The 21,666-nt window shown below is 46.2% G+C and overlaps 1 protein-coding gene across 4 annotated transcripts in view; it reads right to left on the bottom strand.

The window, feature by feature from the left end:
* VDR (vitamin D receptor) overlaps nt 1–21,666 on the bottom strand; it is a 111,209-nt gene that overhangs the window by 21,049 nt on the left and 68,494 nt on the right. For all 4 annotated transcript variants that reach the window (XM_044994862.1, XM_044994866.1, XM_044994864.1 and 1 more), the window contains one exon: nt 18,812–18,942. In XM_044994862.1, the coding sequence (XP_044850797.1) occupies nt 18,812–18,942 (131 nt within the window). The remainder of the gene's footprint in view (nt 1–18,811; nt 18,943–21,666) is intronic.

Here is a 21,666-nt window from a genome sequence, read left to right as displayed (position 1 = left end):
TAGGAGATTGGTATATCTCCAATTATTACTTATTACCATAGGTTGAGAAGTGTTAAGTATTTCCATAGAAACAATTTCAGCTAATGGAGGACAGCATAATCTCACACATGTGCCTTGTACCTGAGGCATAATAGAGTCATTAAACCCTTGTTGTTAGAGATTTACCTTCAGTAGAACCAAGGCAAGAGGAATTAAAACATTTAAAGAGCTGTCAGTGACATCACAGGACACACAGCATGACTGGAGGATTGTTAAATTACAAAGAGATTATATAAAAGGTCCCAGGAAAACATGTTGACCATCAGCAGTCTGTCTCTACAGATCAACAATGGAGCTATAAAGGGTGCAATGTTGCAATAACTGGGCCTATACACTTACTTACTCTAATTGTAAAGTGAGCTGTAAAAAGTATGCGAAAGTTCATAAGATGTCATGGTAATCTCTAACAAACGTTGACGGGAGAAGGTATGAAAAGGAGACAAAAACTGAATTAGTCTAAACAAAAAGACCTACTGATATAACTCAAGGCCTGCGTTAAGATCCTGCTTAGTAAAGCAGAAAATGTGGGTCCAGAAATCAGTGAACCAAAATTGGTGGATCCAAAACTAGGCCTAATTGGTGGACAAAATAATATTCCACCCAATCGCTCCCTTTTTGGGTCTTTAAAGAAAGGCTTTGTGAGGAGAAACATAGAAGATCAGACAGAAGCAAGCTTCACTATCAAGGCTGCCACCCCCACTTTTCTTTCCTGGCACCCATTATCTTAATCCTGAGGGGTGTCCTGAGCCGATTGAGGCAGCGGGTGGGATCCAGATAACATTGCCACCACTCCTACCAGCTCCAGCTGAATCCCAAATGCACCACCTGAGATTAAACAGGAGCAGACTAACAGCAGCAACAGCTCCAGCAGTTATTACCATCTGAGAGACTGTCAAACTAGGGCTTTTCTTTCCCATTCTCCAGCTACATGGAAATGGAACAAGGAATATTGATACAATGAAAGAAATGTAAAGTATTAAACAAGGCAAGTGCTTTAACTGTTTTTCTTTATCTTTAATAAGAGATTTTTAAATGGTGTGTTGCCATGGTACTAGGCAGGCTTAGGGTCCTGTATACCAAACGCTGGACCTTGTTTATCCCTGTTCGGTGTTGGATGGTGACTGGGTTATGTTAACGCTCCTCAGGCATTTTGTTCAGAATGAAAGGCAGCAGACCAGCTCTTCAGCCTGGCTGTCAGCGCACACGCTGACCAAGTGCTATCTGTGAATCCACGGTTGGATTCCTGCCATGCAATTTGCGTGGCTTTTCCTGCAAATACTTCCTGAGATTTCTGCAGAACTACATAGACTCTCTGCTGTGCACGAGGGCTCTGCACAAGTCTGTTACCCGTCAGCGGCTGGCAGAACATTCCCTGTAACAGGAGAATTGAAGACAGCAAAATGAAAGGGCCGAGGTGTTCAGGATCATGTCTGGAAGGGCAGCAGTAGGGACTGACCACATCAGGTGGCTCACAATCCAGCCAGACTATAGTTCACTTTGCAGCTGATCTGCAACACAAAGCACAATAGAAACTCCCAAAGCAGTGGTAACTTTACAATGATTCATAGTTAGGCAAGAGATACTGGTAGTATAAAGAGACCAATTCCAGGATGCAAGACTATGCAAATTTATAAATAGATTGATGAATCACAACTCCACATCACAGGGCTGGTCACAGAGCTGCCACAGGACTCTATGTACCCCGGACTTCCTGGTGTTTTTCACATTTAATACAAAAATAGGATTGAGAATCACATGAGAGGGCCAGGAGAGATCCACTGGATCTCTCAATCTGACCCCCTGCAACATCACAAGGCAACTCAGTCCCAACAGAGGGTTTCAAAGCAACATACAAGATCCAGCTTCATACTGGATCACAAAATGGGGAAGCCTCTTTACTGCCCTTCTGCCAGTGACTCATCTTCTGAGAAGCAACAGCAGCACCGCCTGCAGAAATGGAAAGGCTAATAGTCTAAAACTGCTCCTGTCCGGTGGCTTTGATGCCACCTTTGCCACTCCCAACCCCTCAATGCTGCTGCCATCACCACCTGTGGATCTCATTCCATGAGAACTACTGGTATTCACCCTTTGAAAGTGAGAGAAGAAGAAGGTCTCTTCTCGAGGGAAGACTGCAAAACTCCAGGCTGCAGAAGAAACTGACAGAGATATTCACAGCAGCAGGTCACAGGAAGCATGGAAAAAAAAAAAAAAAGGGCAGGGGAGAAGGAGCTGCCAAAAGTGCAAGCCAAAACATGCTCCTTCCTCATCCCTTGAAAAAGACTAAGCCACCCAACATTGCTGTCACAGACAGTGTTACAAAGCACTTGACCGGGGTCGGCAACCTTTCAGAAGCGGGGTGCCAAGGCTTCATTTATTCACTTTAATTTAAGGTTTCGCGTGCCAGTCATACATTTTAATGTTTTTAGAAGGTCTCTTTCTATACGTCTATAATAGATAACTAAACTATTGTTGTATGTAAAATAATTCATGTTTCAGAAGCTTCATATAAAATTAAATTAAAATGCAAAGCCCCCCGGACCAGTGGCCAGGACCTGGGCAGCGTGAGTGCCACTGAAAATCAGCTTGCGTGCTGCCTTCGGCACGCGTGCCACAGGTTAGAGGAGAAGGTCTATAGGGAGGGGCAGAGCTAGAAAGGCCTTGCAAATGAGGGCAGGAGTAAGAATGGGACTGGTGAAAAACAATCAGTAACAGCAGTTACAGTAGCTAGCAGCAGGCAACCAGACCATGAAGGCAGGAATGCCCAAGTAGCAGCAAACAAAGATGCCCAAACACAGCCAGGTTGTAGCCTCAGAATCTGCAGCACAGAAGCAAAAATCGGAGGTTCATGCAACTGAGGCCACACACAGGCAGTATTCACGACATGCAGGGGTGTTATTAGTCATGGCACATGTATGAAGAATCCTCTCCATAACATACCCTTCCATTTAGTGCTCACAGAACACTAAACCAGAGCCCTGTAACTCACCCTAAATGAATCATCCTTCCTGGGTAAGGGAAAGCAGTAGTATAATGGAAGGGAAATGAGCACCTCCCTTGCTCCCAGTAGTGTTGCTCCTCTGCCTTCACTCTTAAGAGCATCACCCCAACCCACCCGAAGCACTCAAGTCAGGCCCTGCCAAAACCATGAGATTTTTAACATAAATAAATATTGGGGTCTTTGCTTTCTGGTTTTGAATCTTTGGGGTTCAGGTGTTCAAGCTTCTCTCTGCAGCTGTGATGGCTAGAACCCTACTTTCTTTTTAAAAGTGAACAAGAGTCTTTAAAAGAGTCTTACATAATCACATGACTCCTGGAGCTTGGGCTTTAAAGAGGAAAAAACACAACAGAGGTTGCAAGACTTGTGATGAGCTGACAATACTGAAGCTTCATCTTCACTGACAAAGAGGTGTTCTTTTTTACTGCAAGATAATGAACACGTGATAGCCACCCTGCTGGAAAATCTTAGTGGAGACAAGGCACCTATCATTGTTATTTACCTAGGTAGTTAGGTGAGGTCAATGCTGAATCCTCCTCCCACAGCTGACCTCACAGTAAAACTACAGGATCTTGTCTCCACCAGGATTTCACCACAAGATAGCTAATATTATCCTGTGGTTTAAAAAAAAACAAAAACAAAAAAGGACACTTTTTTTTAGCAGTGAAGCCAGCCTAAAAGGGAGCTGTAGCAGATCTTGTATGTTTAAATCTCATGCTCCCTGCCAGTGCCAAGAGAAGCGTAAAAGCGCAAAGCCAGAGAGTTACAATAGCAGCTGCAATGCTCCATGCTAGTGACACACCTTCATGTCAAGAATAAAAACAGTTCCTTTCTGATGAAGCTGATCAGAGTGACGCTAGCACTGCATGTAAGGGGAGGATTTTCGAGGGACATAAATCGGAATTAAGCACCCAATTCCCATTGATTTTCCTGGGTATCTTTGAAAATCTAATGCTAATTGTAAAAGGGATACAAGAGCATATGGTGCTTTAGAACATGTGGTTCAGACAGGTCCCCAGCTCTCTAGCAACCTTGTCTAACAAAACAGGACGTGTCTATTGCTGCAAAGCAGTATTTTTCTTGGATGGCAAAAAGATCCTTTATTTCTTTTTAATATTACGCACTCTCCTCTTTGCCAGATTTTTTAACGTCAGTTCCCATCCCAAAGGCCAGTCCTTGCACAATTCTATTATTCGTTGCTCAGAAGATAGACTGCCTACCACATTCCACGTTTTGTTTCCTGACCTTTTTCTGTGCTTAAATGCAGTAGTCACAGCTATTACTCACAGAACCAAAGGCATAATGGAAATGCCACCTCTGGTTTATAGTTTTTAGGAACATGGATTATTAGGAATGAAACTCAAAGTTGCCTTTTTTTTTTAAGCACCTCTTTGTTGGTCTCTGCATTAAATTAAAAACACAGGAGAGAACAAAGGAGCGTACCATGCTTTCTAACACTTTAGTGCACAGGAGAGAGAAGCTGGTTTGTAAGAGAACGAACCCTACTGTTCCAACAGGCCACCTTCTGGCTAGAACTGCCCTTGCATCAGAAGATTCTTACTGGCAGTAGCCTTCTACTTGGGTCAATCTACCCACTGAGGAACAATGTGCTACTGAAGCTGCTTTCTCCACATGCCGCCTCCCCACCCAGGAGACACTGCCGCTACTTCCAAATAGGCTCCCAACTCCCTCTCCCTGCTCAGGACCCCCTTCCTCCTCACCTCCTCCCTGGTGTGCTCCCTCACCTTTGCCCTACTGCCCTGGCGAACACCATCCCCATCTCTGCCTTGCTGCTACTCTATCCCGCCCTGCAACTCCTCTGCTCTTAGCCTCCCTCCTCCGTTGCTGATCAGGGAGAACTCCCATAACTATTTCTGCAATCCACCCCTCCCAGCTGGTGCTAATTTTCCATTCCCCTCCCCTCGTGAATTTTCAGACCACATTTCAGAAGTGCTGGGGGGTGAGACAGTAAATCCTCCCTCGCTACAAGCAAGGTGAGCAGCTTCTGCTGGCATGTCAGTCTGTTGCCACTGGACTTTGGCCCCTGGAACTCTGAGTGTCACAGCTAAATGCAAGATCCAACAGATAGAATATATGCTGACTACTTATGTTAAACTATCTGTTGGATCTTGCATTTAGCTGTGACACTCAGAGTACCTTCCCCAGGCCTGAAGAAGAGCTTTGTATAGCTCCAAAGTCTCTCTCTTTCGTCAACAGAAGTTGGTCCCATAAAAGGTATTATCTCTCCCACCTTGCCTCTCTAATATCCTGAGACCGACATGACTACAACAACACTGCATAGCTCAGACTAGAGCAGAGGGGGGCAAACTATGGCCCGCGGGCCACATCCGGCCCGCAGGACCGTCCTGCCCAGCCCCCGAGCTCCTCGCCCACGAGGCTAGCCCCCGGCCTCTCCCCCACAGCCTCAGCTCACTTGCTCTGCCACCGGTGCAATGCTCTGGGCAGTGGGGTTGTGAGCTCCTGGGGCAGCGCAGCTGCAGAGCATGGCCTGACCCGGTGCTCTGAGCTACGTGGTGGCAGCGGCCGTGTGGCCTGGCTCCAGCCGGGCGGCGCAGCTGTAGCACCACTAGCCATGCGCTAAGGGGGCACGGAGCGGGGGGGTGGAGGATAGAGGGCAGGGGAGTTCACGGTGGTGGTCAGGGGGTGAGGGTATGGATGGGGTCGGGGGGAGAACAGGAGGTTGAATGGGGGCAAGGGTCCCGGGGGGAGGGGGTCAGGAACAAGAGGAGGGGTTGGATGAGGCAGCGGGGGTCCAGGAGTGGTCAGGGAGCGGGGATGGGGCAGGGGTCCCGGGGGGGGCAGGGGATGTTGGATGGGGTAGGAGTCCTGGGGGGGGAGAGATAGGAGGTGGGGGTCAGGCCACGACCCCCTCCCCTAACCGGCTCTCCATACAATTTACGAAACCTGATGCGGCCCTCAGACCAAAAACTTTGCCCACCCCTGGACTAGAGTGACGAGCCAATGCCTTTTGGCTCAAAGACTGCAGAACGGTTCACCAACATATTGTCAAGGGATGAATAATCAACCCGTAGTCTAAGCTTGTAAAGATGTAGGCATGTGTCCAAGTAGATCTCAGGACTAGCCAGAGTGATATCAAATGCACCAAATTAATAACTGAAATTTAAACAAGACTCGTCATTTCCTAATAGATCAAATTCCAAAGAAGTCTTCGGGTGACGACAAAATTAAAAAGAACAAACCCCCTCCAAAAAACAGGAACTCGGAAGAGGATCTCTTGCTGTCACTTAACTCCTTTGCTGCTAGACTACGCTGGATCTTTCAGACAGGAGTTGAGCGATGATTTTTTTTCTTTTTGGTATTACAGTAATGCCCAGAGGCCCCACATACCAAATAAGAAAGAGTCCCTGCCCCAAATTGTTCACACTTTACATAGTCAAAACAGAAAAAGGGTCAGCAGTAAAACACAGGCACAGACAAAGGATGCGACTTGCCGATGGGTCACAGATTCGTTGCAGTGCTGGTAACAGACCCCAGGTCTCCAGACTCCTACTCCAGTGCCCTGTCTGCTATACCACACAGACGTTCAAATGGAATGTCCGCACTTACACATCTGTTACATGGGGCAGCAGTGGGGGGAAATTTTGTCCAAACTGTTCTGCTGCCGCCTATTAAAAGCAGTGGCAAAGCAAGGTTGAATATACAGAGTATGCACAAAAAAATCTCAAGAATTGCAGATTGTAATTGTCAGGGCTGCTTTGACTGGTTTGAGTCAGATATTTTATGAGCAAGTGAAAAACAGCTGTGGGAAACTGTAACCCTGGCTGCTTGTCACACTAACATATCCTTAAGTATAATTCCTCACCGTGTTTACTCGCACTCACCTAGGGAGGCGTTGTGAGCTCTTGTCACGCACAGCTGTACTAGTGGAAAAATGGGTGTATGCATCAGGGTCACTTATATAAACAAAAGAGTGACCGTGGAGCAAACGAGGCTGGAAACATTTTGAATTAAAAAGCAATTTAGACACACAGGGCTTATGTGAGATGTAGAGAAGTTTTTATAGCCCTTTGAGCTTCCCCCCCGCCCCCGAGAAGCTGTTCAGTGTTTTTATTTGTATTCCATAGGGCTTAAAAGGTCCCCCCCTCCAAGCGGGACTGAGACCCCATTGTGCTAGACACTCTACGCAGTGAACATAAGACAATCTAAAAGTGGAGAGAGACAAACAAGTAGAATATTTTTTGCCAAGAGCACAGTCCAGTTTCTTCCCAGTATCTTCCTCACATAAACACGTCCCTGCCATCAGCCACCCCCATGGACAGCTCTTGAACTCCTTCAGTCCCTGCTCCCCCCAAGAGTCCTCCTTCCTTCACACCCCCAAAGGGAAACACCTCGCTTCGTTGTGGGAGACAAGGATCGGGGAAGCGCTAAGTGCCTGAAGGCAGCTCACAGTTACTTCCCTTCCTTGTGAAGGATGCCTAGGAGTAGTCAGGCGGTCCAGGGGGGCGGGCTTGGGCTATGTCCATGGTTTTCAACCTGTGGTCCACAGACCCCTGGGGGTCTGCAGACTATATCTAAGATTTCCAAAGGTGCCTTCTACCAGTGTAGCTATTCCCATAGTGGAAGGGGGGAAAAAAATCAGCTCTAGGGACTGTAAAAGGCACCTTCATAGATTCATAGAAACGTAGGGCTGGAAGGGACCTCAAGAGGTCATCAGGTCCAGCCCCCTGCGCTGAGGCAGGACCAAGTCACTCTAGACCCTCCCTGACAGGACGTACCTGCCTCCACCCTAAGGATTATTACCGGTAGAACCATTTTGGTTAAAAAAACAAAACAAAACAAACACCACTTTTAACTGTGGATACAGCTACCCTGGAGCTGGAAGGTGTCATTTCCAGCTTGAGTAGACATACCCGCACTAGCTCAGACTGAGCTTGTTTGCTAAAAATAGAAGTGTAGCTGTGGCAGCACGACAGGCTAGCCGCCCCGAGTATGATCCAGTCCAAGACCCTGGGTACGTACTTGGGGAACCTAGCCCACTGCCCTGCCACAGCTACACTTTTATTTTTAGCACATTAGGTCGATTAGCACTAGTGTGGGTACGTCTGCTCAGGCTGGAAATTGCACCTTCTAGCTCCAGTGTTCCCCAAAATAGTTATACCTGTATAGAATGCATGTGTTCCCAGGCCTAGCTATTGGAAACAGTTGTGTCATTTGATACGCTCAGTGAGCAAACTGTAATTAAGAGCTCAGACTGTAAAAAGAGCATTTAAAAATGATATGGCTTGTCTTTAGCTCTGATTTAGAGTCAGCAACCTCTTATCAATAGGTGCTCAGCACCATAAATGTACACATTGCTTTACAGAACTTAGCAGATATAGTTGTGGTTTTCCTTCTCCCTTATCTAAGCCTGTTACTGTAAAACAAGCTTTGATTATATACAAGGGACCTACAGGAAATAAAGATGCAACTATCATCACTATGTAGAATCACAGAACTGGAAGAGACCTTGAGAGGTCATAGAATATCAGGGTTGGAAAGGACCTCAGAAGGTCATCTAGTCCAACCCCCTGCTCAAAGCAGGGCCAATCCCCAGACAGATTTTTGCCCTGAATGGCCCCCTCAAGGATTGAACTCACAACGCTGGGTTTAGCAGGCCAATGCTCAAACCACTGAGCTATCCCTCCCCCATCCAGTCCAGTCCCCTGCACTCAAGGCAGGACTAAGTATTATCTATACCATCCCTGACAGGTGTCTGTCCAACCGGAGAGACGGCTAAGGGGGGATATGATAAAGGTCTATAAAATCATGACTGGTGTAGAGAAAGTAGATAAGGAAGTGTTTTTACTACTTCTCATAACACAAGAACTAGGGGTCACTAAATGAAATTAATAGACAGCAGGTTTAAAACAAATACAAGAAAGTATTTCTTCACAAAAGGCACAGTCAACCTGTGGAACTCCTTGCCAGAGGATGTTGTGAAGGCCAAGACCATAACTCGGTTTTAAAAGAAACCCTAGATAAATTAATGGAGGATAGGTCCATCAATGGCTATTAGCCAGGATGTGCAGGAATGGTGTCCCTAGCCTGTTTGCCAGAAGCTGGGAATGAGCGACAGGGGATGGATCACTTTATGATTCCCTGTTCTGTTCATTCCCTCTGGGGCACCTGGCACTGGCCACTGTTGGAAGGCAGGATACTGGGATAGATGGACCTTTGGTCTGACCCAGTAGGGCCATTCTTATGCTCTTAAAAATCCCCAATAATGGAGATTCCACAACCTCCCTAGGCAATTTATTCCAGTGCTTAACCACTCTGACAGTTGGGAAGTTTTTCCTAATATCCAACCTAAGCCGCCCTTGCTGCAATTTAAGCCCATTGCTTTTTGTCCTATCCTCAGAGGTTAGTCTGGGGAATAATATCTCTGCTAACCAGAAGAAGAGTATTTTCACTTTTCTGTTTCAATTTGTTCATTCCTTCAGAATGGTGTTTGAAAACGGTCATCTGATGTGTGACAGGATTAACACATTTAATTGAAAACAGTCCCTGGAAAAAATCATGGAGCAGGTCCTCAAGGAATCCATTTTGAAGTACTTGGAGGAGAGGAAGGTGATCAGGAACACTCAACATGGATTTACCAAGGGCAAGTCATGCCTGACCAACCCAATTGCCTTCTATGATGAGATAACTGGCTCTGTGGATATGGGGAAAGCAGTGGACGTGATATGTGGACATTAGCAAAGCTTTTGATATGGTCTCCTACAGTACTCTTGTCAGCAAGTTAAAAAAGAATGGATTGGATGAATCCACTATAAGGTGGCTAGAAAGCTGCAGCAAACGTAATGGTTTTTTTTTTTTTGCTGCTTAGGTCACCCTTTAAATCCCCCCAAAGGTTTCCCTTCTTTCACCTTCCTAACTGATTTCAAGCTCCCAGGACTTCATCCTTAAGACTCGGGTAACAAACATTCATAAAGCCAGATTCCTCAGTGTTGCCATGTTTGGGCTGCAAATGGGCCTGGGGAATGTACATTTGTTGAAAAATAGACAGTGCAACTGCAGCCCCTGCGATAACCAACCAGAACTCTCACTGGCCTGAGGGGAGCCAGGACTAACGACACTAAATCCTGCATTAGTGAGCTGTCCCTAAACTAGAGGCCTGTCTCCCTATTCTCCCCCCCACTTTCACAGAAGCTCTCCCCCCTTCCTTTTCTCTTTTGGCTCCTCCCACTTCCTTGCTCTCTTGTCTCATCTGCCAATGTTTTCCCTTCTCTCACTCCCTCAGATCATGTTTCTACGTCCTTAGACTAAAATCAGATCAGTTTCACTCTGTTGCTTGCTGCAGGAACAGTGATAGGGATGTCCCACAGAAAGGAGGGGGTAACTGTGGGAAGACAACTCCTTGCACTCTCTTGCAGGAGTTTTAAACCTGGTCCGACCTAAAAATAATTGAAGCACACTTTGTTCCCATTCATTTAACTAGCAGTTAACTCCTCTCAGAGGGTCTATTTTTAGTTACTCTGGGTTAGGTTTCTATTAATAAAGTATGGATTTCACTAAATGGATCATTTACAAGTTAACTACTACACAGTTTTGCTCAGGCCAGAAAACAACCCCCCCTTTTTGCTGCTACCGAAGTTTCCTGGCTGGCCTTGCAAAATTCATGAACTAGCACAGGCGGGTATAATCCCCTTGATTTCAGTGGAGTTGAATTTGCTTATGCCAACTCTCAGTTGGACTCCAGTAACCAAGGCCATTCACTCTCATCCAGTTTGCTTTTTAGAGTCACAGATTTCAAAGCCTTTTTTCCATTCAAATAAGCACAACAGGATTTGCTCTCTCAAAGGCGATTTGGGTAATGATTACAAGATAATGTCAGTTGAAAACTCTATTGTTCTTGGAGAATGGTCTTCTAACACTGAAGAAATGCCCAGGAGAAGCTAAGCCGTCCCTTATTAAATCAGAAAGCCTGTCAAAATTCACCATTTCAAATAATTCTTTCTGGAATATCCCAAAAAAACCCTACAATGCCAAGAAACATTTTCAGACTTTGACTTTCTGTGTTGCTCTCTGTTCTCTACGAAGTAGCTGTTCTGGTTCATTGCTCTAGCCAGGGAACAAGCATGTTTTAACCGTGTGCTGTACCAAATTATTTTGTATGGTATCTTACATTACTCAATGGACCCCAAAGTGCTTACACAGAGTCCAAAATAAAACATTAATAAGAGACAGAGCAGTCTATTAACTCTGTTCTAACATGCACATGAGCGTTAACCTATGCCCTCTGATGGCCCAGCTAGCTCAGATTTAAAGCACCACCGTGCTCAAGCGAAAGATTGTGTGGGCAGGAGTTGGTTTAGAGCAAAGGTAGGCAACCTATGGCACGTGGCACACAAGCTGATTTTCAATGGCACTCACACTACCCAGGTCCTGGCCACCAGTCGGGGGGGGGGGGGGTGTCGGCCTTTTAATTTAATTTTAAAAACCTTATTTACTTTACATACAACAATAGTTTAGTTATATATTACAGACTTATAGAAAGAGCCCTTCTAAAAATGTTAAAATGTATTACTGGCACGTGTAACCTTAAATTACAGTGAATAAATTAAGACTCGGCACACCACTTCTGAAAGGTTGCCGACCCCTGGTTTACAGTAAGAGTAATAACTTTGCAGTAAAGACATAACTGGTGTTTGAATACAAATAAACTGTAAACTGGCTGCAGAAAACAAACAAACAGTTTCAGTCGTTACCCACAGTAAACAGGGCCTTTGTTTCTCTTTCCATGGAACCTCACCCACTAACTTTAAAACTAGTTTTACCGGAGCCTGCCTATTTATTAAAAACATGGAGATTTTTCCACATGTGCTGAAGGTACAAGTATCTTCTGGAGCATTCCAGTAAATGCTGGTTTTCTTAAAGGGCCATAGGTGACGTTCCTTAGCTGCACCCAGTTACATTATGAAGCTGTTTGTTCCCTATTATATAGAGAACATTTATAGGAAAGCAAAGTGTTACTGAAATTTTCCAAACAGATTTTTAAATCCATCAATCATCACGTGGCACAATGTCTTGTGTGCCCGTGCCTCTGATTTTCCCAAAGGGACAGGCACTCTCTTGCAGAGAGAATGGTGAGGCTCGCTGGAAGAGAATAAGAACTCTCTGAAGAAAACCACAAGAGATACCTCTCCACTTGTAAAAGTGGAGCCACGCCACATCCCAGCTGAAATAGGACAAGAGACAACTGTTGCCTCCATGGTACATGTTCCACTCCCCATTAGGAGAGAGGAAACTTCTCTATAGATGGGAAGGGGGAGAAGCTAAGGTCAGCAGCTCTCAGCGAGATTCTCCCCACTCCAAAAAGCCTGGGGGGAGAAGCCATGTCTGATTCTCCCCTGCCTGGATCATACCATGTATCATTTATACCTGCACAAACTGGGTGCAACACACTTAACAGTTTGATCAAATAATACCTTTACACCCATTTTGCACAGGGAGAATAGACACAGAAGGTACAAGACAGCAGAGAATTGGGTGCAGGGTCTTTTGGCTACTTGCACAGGTTCACCGTACACACCATAACACACCCAGGCTCTGCAGGCAGTTGTAATCAGGAAGTTAATGAAGCTTCCTAAAGAAGGTGGATCATTTTGGTTTGACTTGAATCCGTAGGGAAGTGAAAAGAGAGTGTGTACAAACAAACTCATCAGACCTTTATTTATGAGTTGCATTTAATGATAGAAAAGTACAAACTCAGAAAAATACATATTTTGACAACATTCATGTGTTTGAACTCCGTTGAACGTTACTTTTCCAAGTTATTCGCCAAGCCTCCACCAAGGAGGCTCAAGGTCACAAAACAGAACTCTGCTGAAATTAATACCAACAAGAGATGCCATTAAAGAAAAACACAAGGAAATTCCACAGCAAAACACTACAATAGGAGATGCATGAAGCCGTAGTTATGTGGAAGATGTTTAAATGGAACTACAGCATGAATACTTCAATTGTTTGATGTGATATTATGCCACCACCAGAGAAAGGAGCTTCCACAAAGACAGGGTGCAGTATGGGGGTTGTTAATGCCTTTTGTCAAACCTGATAAGGAGACAACCTCAAAAAGAGACAACTCCCACTCTCAAGACGGTAGCTCAACCATAGGCAATGCTGCCATTCAGCTCAAAGAAGTTCTCCCATGGCACAGAGCCAACTCCACCTTTACAAATCACAAAGCAATATGGAAACCAAAACCTAATTAGTTTCAGGGCATGGCTACACTTGCAAATGTAGAGCGCTCTGAGTTAAATCAGCTCTTGGAGACCGCAGCAGGGAAAGCTCTGCTGTCTGTTCACACCGTCAGCTGCAAGAGCAGTGGAGTGGCCACATTTGTGGCACTTACAGTGGCATTGGGAGCGGTGCATTATGGGCAGCTATCCCATAGAGCACCTCTTCCCATTCTGGTGCTGTGGGAAGGGGGCGGGGCACACTCTGGGCCCTGTCCCCAATGCCCTGTGATGCATCGCTTCGCATCCCAGCAACCCCTGTGCTTCTGTCCACATTTGGCGCCATCTTTCAACATTTTTTGTGCTGCGTACTGTGTCTTCCCTTTCGGTTTGTGGGAATGGATCCTGAACTTGTGAGGAATATGCTGATGGGTCTCGCCAGCACATCATGAATTGCAGTTGAGTTACTCCTAAAGCTACAAAGTGATAGTGAGGAGTCCGACGATGATGTCCACTCGCGTAACGCATATAACACGAGATTGCTTGTGGCATTCGCGGACATGCTCACCAAGTAGAACGCTGCCTTTGGGCTTGGAAAACAAGCACTTAGTGGTGGAATCACATCATCATGCAAGTCTGGGATGACAAGCAGTGGCTGCAGAACTTTCGGATGAGGAAAGCCACTTTCATGGGACTGTGTGCTGAACTCGCCCGCACCCTGCGGTGCAGGAACGCGAGATTGAGAGCTGCCCTGCCAGTGGAGAAGCGGGTGGCTATTGCAATCTGGAGGCTGGCAACTCCAGACAACTAGCCAGTTTGGAGTGGGAAAGTCGACCATTGGAATAGTGTTGATGCACGTTTGCAGGGCCATTAATGCTCAGAAGAACCCGTGACTCTGGGCAACGTGGGTGACATTGTGGCTGGCTTTGCACAAATGGGTTTCCCCTAACTATGGAGGGGCAATAGATGGGACACGTATTCCAATTCTGGCACCAGACCACCTAGCCTTCAAGTACATTAATCGGAAGGGGGTATTTCTCTATGGTTCTCCAGGCGCTTGTGAATCACCATGGGCATTTCATTGACATTAACACAGGCTGGTCCAGAAAGGTGCATGACACACCCATCTTTTGGAACACAGGCCTGTTCAGGAAGCTGCAAGCTGGGACTTTCTTCCCAGACCAGAAGATCATCATAGGGGAAGTTGAAATGCCCACTGTGATCCTTGGAGACCCTGCTTAGCCTTTAATGCCATGGCTCACGAAACCCCTACACAGGGAGCCTTGATAGCAGCAAGGAGCAGTTCAACAACAGGCTGAGTCAGTGCAGAATGACAGTTGAGTGTGCGTTTGGCCATTTAAAAGGCTGCTGGCGCTGTCTGTATGGGAAGCTGGACCTGGCTGATGACAGCCATCCATAACATTTGTGAAGGGAAGGGTGAAAGCTTCACTCAGGCATGAGCCTCGGAGGTTCCACACCTGGAGGCTGAATTTGAACAGCTAGAGACCAGGGCTATTAGAGGGGCCCAGCGCAGGGCTGTAAGGATTAGGGATGCCTTGAGGGAGCAATTTGATGCTGAAAGCCACCAGTAACGTTTGGTGCCCTGCACGGGAGTGAAGTGCAGTGGATCCAATGCTAGTAGGCATCTGTGTTTGCTACGTATGATACGCTGACTTGCAGTGCCTGTTGCCGTCCTGGGCTACGGTATCTTTTACTTAATGCAATAACGAATGTATTCAAAGCCAAAAAATTCATTTATTGAAAAGAAACACAACTGTTTGGGAAACAGAAAGGGCATGACACATCTGTGCTGTGTGGGAGGAGGGAAAGGGGCGGGGTGGGAAATGGGACAATCACAGATTTGCGTATGTCCTGTTATCATACTCAGCGTTCCTGTCTGGCGTGGCATGCAGTGAGTGCTGCAGTTCAGGCTGGCTAAAATGCACGGTGATGGGGGTTGAGTGCAGTGAGTAAGAGTCGTAGTTTGCAGGGCTGGGTGGTGAAGCTACAGGTGTTGGAGGCAGCTGGTGGTCATAAGAACTCGAATGTTGGGGAAAGTGGGTTGGTGGTGACATGGGGGTACAAGGGAAAAGTTTTGGGACAAGGGCTGCAGGGAGGGGTGGATGTGCTCTGTCTGCATTGCTACGAGCGCCTGTATTGAGTCTGCTTGGCACTCCATGATGTTTAGCAGCTGCTCCATGCTTTGGTGCCAGCGATCCGCATTCTGCGGGTGGAGCCTCCTTTCAGTCTCCCGCCACTCCTGAACTTTTTGATTTTCATGTCTTCGTGCATTTGTGCTTCCTGATTCTTTGGAGTCTTTCAGCTGTTGATAACAAGGACGGCTAGGATCTCAAGGTTGCATCTGTAAAGCCAAACGCAACACTTAACAGAGGCAGCATTGTTCACACCAGACAGAGCAATGATTCGGCCGTACTTAAAAGACAAGTACAGTGTACAACACAGCAGCAGAAATTGCCCATCCCAAAGCGAGTGCATATAACCCACAGGAGCCCCAAAACAGTGAGTAAGCACAGGGGCAAGGGGGACTGATTGTTTCACGGCCATACTGTCCTCTGGGGTTCTGTGCGTTAGGGTATACTGATCACTGTCCCCACATTTTCCACAGGATGAGTTTGTCCTGGAAGATATCTTGCTGCTGAGGGTGACCTGGGAAGCAAGGGAGGGTATTCTACTACAGTGTGGCTTCTGCCTTGGCCCTTATGCAGCTTGCCTGTGTGCAGCAACGGTCCGCCTGCCCATCACGGCACAGTGGCGGAGACATGTTAGCCTTACTGGGACAAGGAGCACAGTAGCTCTGCCAAGGAACCTGCGCAAGCGGATTGCCCAGCTTCTGCATGAGATCTTTAAAGAGAACACTAAGGCCGACTACCGCGATGGGAGAACACAAATCAATGCCCTAGTCCGCATCTAGGCATGCACGCAGCCCTAACCCTGAAACCCTCCTCATCCCAAGAGCCCACACTGAACGACTACCTTCCCAAAATAAAAGCCACTTACCGGGCACCTCCTCTGCTGTTGGTTCTTCCCCAAGCATTGTCCGCTATGACTGGCTACCTTCCTCCTGGCTGGAAAACAGCTCCTGGCTGCATGCATCTAGGGATGCCGGGCTGTCCCCCTCCTCCTCAGCACCCTCACTTCTGCTTTCCTCCTCCTGTCTTGTTGAACTCTGTGCTTCTACGGCCTCTGAAATGTCCATGGTGCTCTTCAGAGTGGAGGTGGGGTCCCCCCCACGTATCACGTCCACCAGCTCTTTGTAGAAATGGCAGGTCATGGGGGCAGCACCGGAGCGGCAGTTTGCCTCCTGCGCTTTGTGGTAGGCATTCCGCAGCTCCTTCACCTTAACCCTGCACTGCTGTGCGTCCCGGTCAAAGCCCCTTTCCATCATGTCTCTTGATATCTGCCCATAGGTATCGTAATTCCAATGGCTGAAGCGCAGCTGAGACTGGATAGCTTCCTCACCCCAAACACTGATGAGGTCCAGCACCTTGCCATTGCTCCATACTGGGGATCACCTGGCGCATAGAGGCATAGTCACCTGGAAAAATGCACTGAGAGCACCCCACGCCTTGCTGAGCAAACAAACAGGAAGGGGAATTTCAAAATTCCCGGGGAATTTAAAGGGCGGGTCTGATGGTTGGTCACCTGAGGGCAGGGCAGTAAAGTTCAAAGTGATGACCAGAGTGGCTAGAACAGGCTGATCAGAGCGCATTCATAGACCAGGGCATCCACACTGGTGCCATGGCACTCCAGCCAGGGCACAGCAAGCATTATGCTTCTCGTGGAGGTGGATTACCGGGGTGCTCCAGCCACGGAGTCCGGGCGCTCTACATGCCTTGCCAGTGTGGGCACCTCAGAAGTTAGGGTGCCTGGGGCTGACTTAATACACTCTAACTTGCATGTGTAGCCACGCCCTCAATCATTAAACTCCTCTCAATCATTAATTGGCTCCACCCAGAAACACATACCTATAGCATCCTGTTTTAACCAAACCACGTCCTCGTAAAATGCTGAGATGCGCAAGGAAAACTTGAGCGCTATGAAATCTTTCCCCCTTTTCAACTCAGGAAACATAGGGTGGAACAGCCACGAACTGATCACGATCTCTAGTGGGTGGACCTCTCTCTCATATCACAATGCTCTAGCAAGGAATATGTTTAAGGCATTTGCTTCGTTTCCCTGGCATTTAACAGGGAGCAAACTGCTTTGTAAACAAAACTAACAGAGCAGCTACTTCTAAAAGAGAATGAAAAACTCTGCTAGGACAAGAGGGAGATGAAGTAGCTGACCCAAATTGCTTTTTGACATCTCTAATTTCTATGGGAATTCAATGTTCAAACAGAGCCGTCCACTTGTTCCTGCTGTTAGGAGACAATACAAACAAGGTTTCAAAGAAGGTCCAGGCAAGAGTTGTGCTTGGCTGGGAAGCTAAAAGCAGAGATTTAGAAAGCAAATATCTACAGACGTTAGAGGACTGCAGGACACTTGGAGCTCAGCTAGATTAGGGAAATTGCACCCTGCATATTTCAATGACGTGATTACTGGAGTAAAGTTGATCCAGTGCAGTGTCTCTGCATTAAGGGTTTCCATCCGTGCAAGGTGTAGGAGTCCCTACTTTGACTTTTATTTAGGAGCAATGTGCTTTGTCTCAAAATTTGGTCTACTGGAAAAATTCTCCTTTAAATCATTGTGAATTCTGAAAAACTCAATTCAGGACAGTGGACCTTCTTACCCATAAATTACTGCAGTGTAGTTATACCCCAAATTAAAAATTAAGATGGGCAAGTGATGCATGAAACGATCCATGTATTACTACAGACTTCTGACTTATTTGTCTATTCCATGGCAGAGTCTAGTGATTCTGGGCACCTCCATTTTTGGGTGCTCATCTGGAGATATATCTTTAAGGGGCCCGAAGTTTCAGAGGGCAGGAGCTGTCAGGGAGTGTTCGTGCCCAATGGCTGGAGCAGGAGTTGGTAGTTAGAAATCAGAGCCAAAGGTCAGAACAGGAGTCAGAGGCCAGATGCCAGAGCCCAAGGTCAGAAGCCAGGAACTGGAGCTATGGGTCAGGATTGGGTTACCTGGAGTGAGGAAGGCCGGGAGCAATGTAGGAGCAAGGATGGGAACAAGGCGGCTCAAGAACTATCACAGCCATGGGCGAATGGTTTGAGCAGCTGTTGAACTGCTGCCGGGCTTAAGACTCTTCCACTCAACCAGGTGGTATAGCCAATCAGACAACATACTATAGGCTGCCCAAAGACTGGCTCTGCTGCAAACCCTGATTCCTGATAGGAGCTCAAGACTTTCTCAAAACAAGGCCCCTTTTAAAGGGGACTCCAGCTGGGTGCCCAAAAAAACCCAAAAGCACCCAGAGAATCGATAGTCACTTCTGAAGGTTGAGCCCAAACATTTTAGGCTACAATTTTCAAAGTGACCTGAGAAATTCAAGTCAATGGGAACTGGTCATTGGACTTAGTCAAGTACCTCAAATCCCCAGCCTTAAACTACTGCAAAATTAAAGGACATTAAACACACAATCACTGTGCACTTGTTTACTCACATTCTTTCATCATGCCTATGTCCACACAACGCTTCAGCCGGCAGGCTTGGCAATGTCGCCGGTTATCTTTGGTGATTTTGCAGTCGCTGTTGAATGGACACGTGAACATTGCTTTTCTTTTCATGCTCCTCCTGAAAACAAGACACAAATAAATATTATGATGCCTGGACTTGTTTACTGCTAAGGAAACACTGAAGCTGTGCATGGAGACTGTTTCAAAACATTGTGTGGGACATCTGCACTCAAACCCAGCTCTCCCTTGATTGGGCTGAGGGGTGAGGATTGTAAGCGTGTGCCAGAAAAGTCCTCTCAGTAGCCACCGTTCAGTTTCTGCAAGCTGTGCATTTTAAAATGCTCCCCCCCCCCCCCAAAAAAAAAAGTTTGAAAGACAGTCACAACTTGCATGTCTCTATGGTTTTTAAAAGGTTTAAAAATTTCTAAGCTGCCCCCCCCACTGCAAACCCATAGGGTTTCCTGTCAACAAATACAACATGTACTATAAACAGGAAAATATTAGCCACAGTTTAAATTTCCCAGTTTTGGGTATTGTGAAATTGGAAAGAAGAGTGTGGGAGGATTTGCAGAGAAATACAGACTTGAACCACAAGCAGCAGAAGCAAAGGAAACTAAACCAAATTACAATATAGGTCAGCTTGTACCCAGCAAAGGCCTTTCAGAAGCAGTGTATATTATTAAACATTTACCAGGCTTTAAAGCCTCTTGGTTGGAGGCTTGGTTGACTGGTTGGAGTGAGAGAGAGAAATCCCACTGTAGGATATGGGAGAAATATTTCACTCTTCTGCACACATGTGCATGCACTATTGCATGTGTGTGTTTGTGTCTCATTAAGATTTTTAATGTTCTTAAATCAGGACATTCAGAGTTATAGGTCCCATCAAAAGTATAACTTACCTTCCTTGACCAGTCAGTATTATATGATTTCTTTGGGGCAGGGACTAACTTTCTGTTCTGTGCTTGTACAGCACCAAGCACAGTATGGCCCCAGTCTATGCCTAGGGATCCAAGGCACTAGCACAATAAATATTTTATATATTGTATATAGCATGTTCTTTAATGACTAGTTAGTAGAAGCAGAGTGGTGCTTCTATTTTAAACTCGGTTTCTGTATTGCATGTAAAACAGAGACCCCTCATCTTTGTTTTGGATGCAGAACGCCATGTAATTTACAGTACCTCTGTGAGCACAGATTGCATTGTCTGGGGAAGTTACATAGTTTGAGATAGACACGAATACAAAAATGCATCCTTTAGAAAGGAGAGGAAGTGTGGTGGAGCAGCAGAGATTGGAGCAAGAACATCTCCAAGCAGAGAGCTAAATGAGAGGGATGGCAGCCCTGGCCCGGATGTCTACATTGCAATTTTACAGCCCCGCAGCCAAGTCTGAGCCAGCTGACACTGGCCAGTCACAGGCGTTTTATTACGGTTTAGATCTACCCAATCCCATCCAGTTAGAGAAAGATCTCAGCTTACCCATTGGACCTACAAGTTAAAAGGTACTGAGAGGTAGCATGTATGATGTTAGGGGACTGGGAGTCAGGAGGCCTGGATGCTATTCCTGGCTCTGCCACCGACCCTGGTGGATAACCTTGATCATCTCACTTTTCTACTCTGTGCCTGTTTCCCTTCCCGCCCTTTGTCTTGTCTATTTAGATTGTAAGCCCTTCAAGATGGCCTCTTACTGTATTTATGTACAACGCCTAGCACAATGGGGTCCCACGCTTAGCTGGAGCCCCAAGGCAGTAATACAAATACATAGTAGCCCAAATTTTGCTTTCTTCTTAAGTTCTGAATGAATCGCCTCTCCTACCCCCTTGACTTCTCATTGCCACTCCTCTGTGTGAATTCATGCAACGTATCCTGCTGAACCATCAGGACACAGAAGCAGATAAGAGGCTTTAAAGGTGAGAACTTCTCCAAGCAAATATTTTCTTGGCACAAAGCTTTTTAAATTGTGTTTGCAGCTTGATATTGCAGCCCTTATCCACTTGTGTCAATGAGGCTACTGAAAAGGAAAGGCTGAAAGATAGGATCCTCTAAAAGCTAATTATAAAGACATTACATTCAACATATTTACAGTTCATTTAACCAAAAAGGGAAAACAATGTTATTGGATATGCTATAAACCAACGTTTGCTGCCTGAATAAGATTAGAGGGGCCAAAATGTCCATTAAACTCTCCTTTCTGGAGCTGCTGTTACTGTACTTCCTAAATACAGCTGGAGTCAGGATACCTGGGTTCTATTCCCAGGTCTGCTGCATGACTTTGGACAAATCACTGCCTTAGTGACAACTCTCTTGATGTTATCACAGGTCTTGTGATATCTGATGCGTCAACTAGGAGGCAAGTGATGATGTGAGAACCCCTGGCTTTCATTAAAAAAAAAGTTTCTAACCCTTGTGCGTATGGAGAGGAATTTTGAAAATGTGACCCAAGTGCACCCTATAGGCTCAAAAACCCCCAAAGCAAACAAAACAAAAGGGGGCAAATAAAGAGGACGCAACATTTAAAAGAAGTAAATAAATCTTATGGTTTTTAAGCCAATGCTATCCTGATGGACCTAACTCATGGTTTTTGAAGGTTGGCAAATCTGTTCCCTCTCCCCTCGTGCCTCTGTTTTCCCTCCCGCACTGTCTTGTTTATTGTAAGTTTTTTAGGGGGCAGGACTTTGTCTGCACAAAGCTCAGCACAATGGGGTACTTATCTGGATTGGGGCCTCTAGTCACTACTGTCATACAAATCAATAGTATATACGATACTTGGATTTTGGCTAGCGTGAAAAACTATTGCAATTCATTGTATACCTCCACGCAGAGCAGCAGTGGAAAATGACATGG

The sequence above is a fragment of the Mauremys mutica genome, chromosome 20 (genome assembly GCF_020497125.1).
Source record: "Mauremys mutica isolate MM-2020 ecotype Southern chromosome 20, ASM2049712v1, whole genome shotgun sequence".
NCBI classification, from domain to species: domain Eukaryota; kingdom Metazoa; phylum Chordata; order Testudines; family Geoemydidae; genus Mauremys; species Mauremys mutica.
The sequence above is the reverse complement of the archived record's forward strand: the minus strand, read 5'-3'. Positions and strand labels throughout refer to the sequence as shown.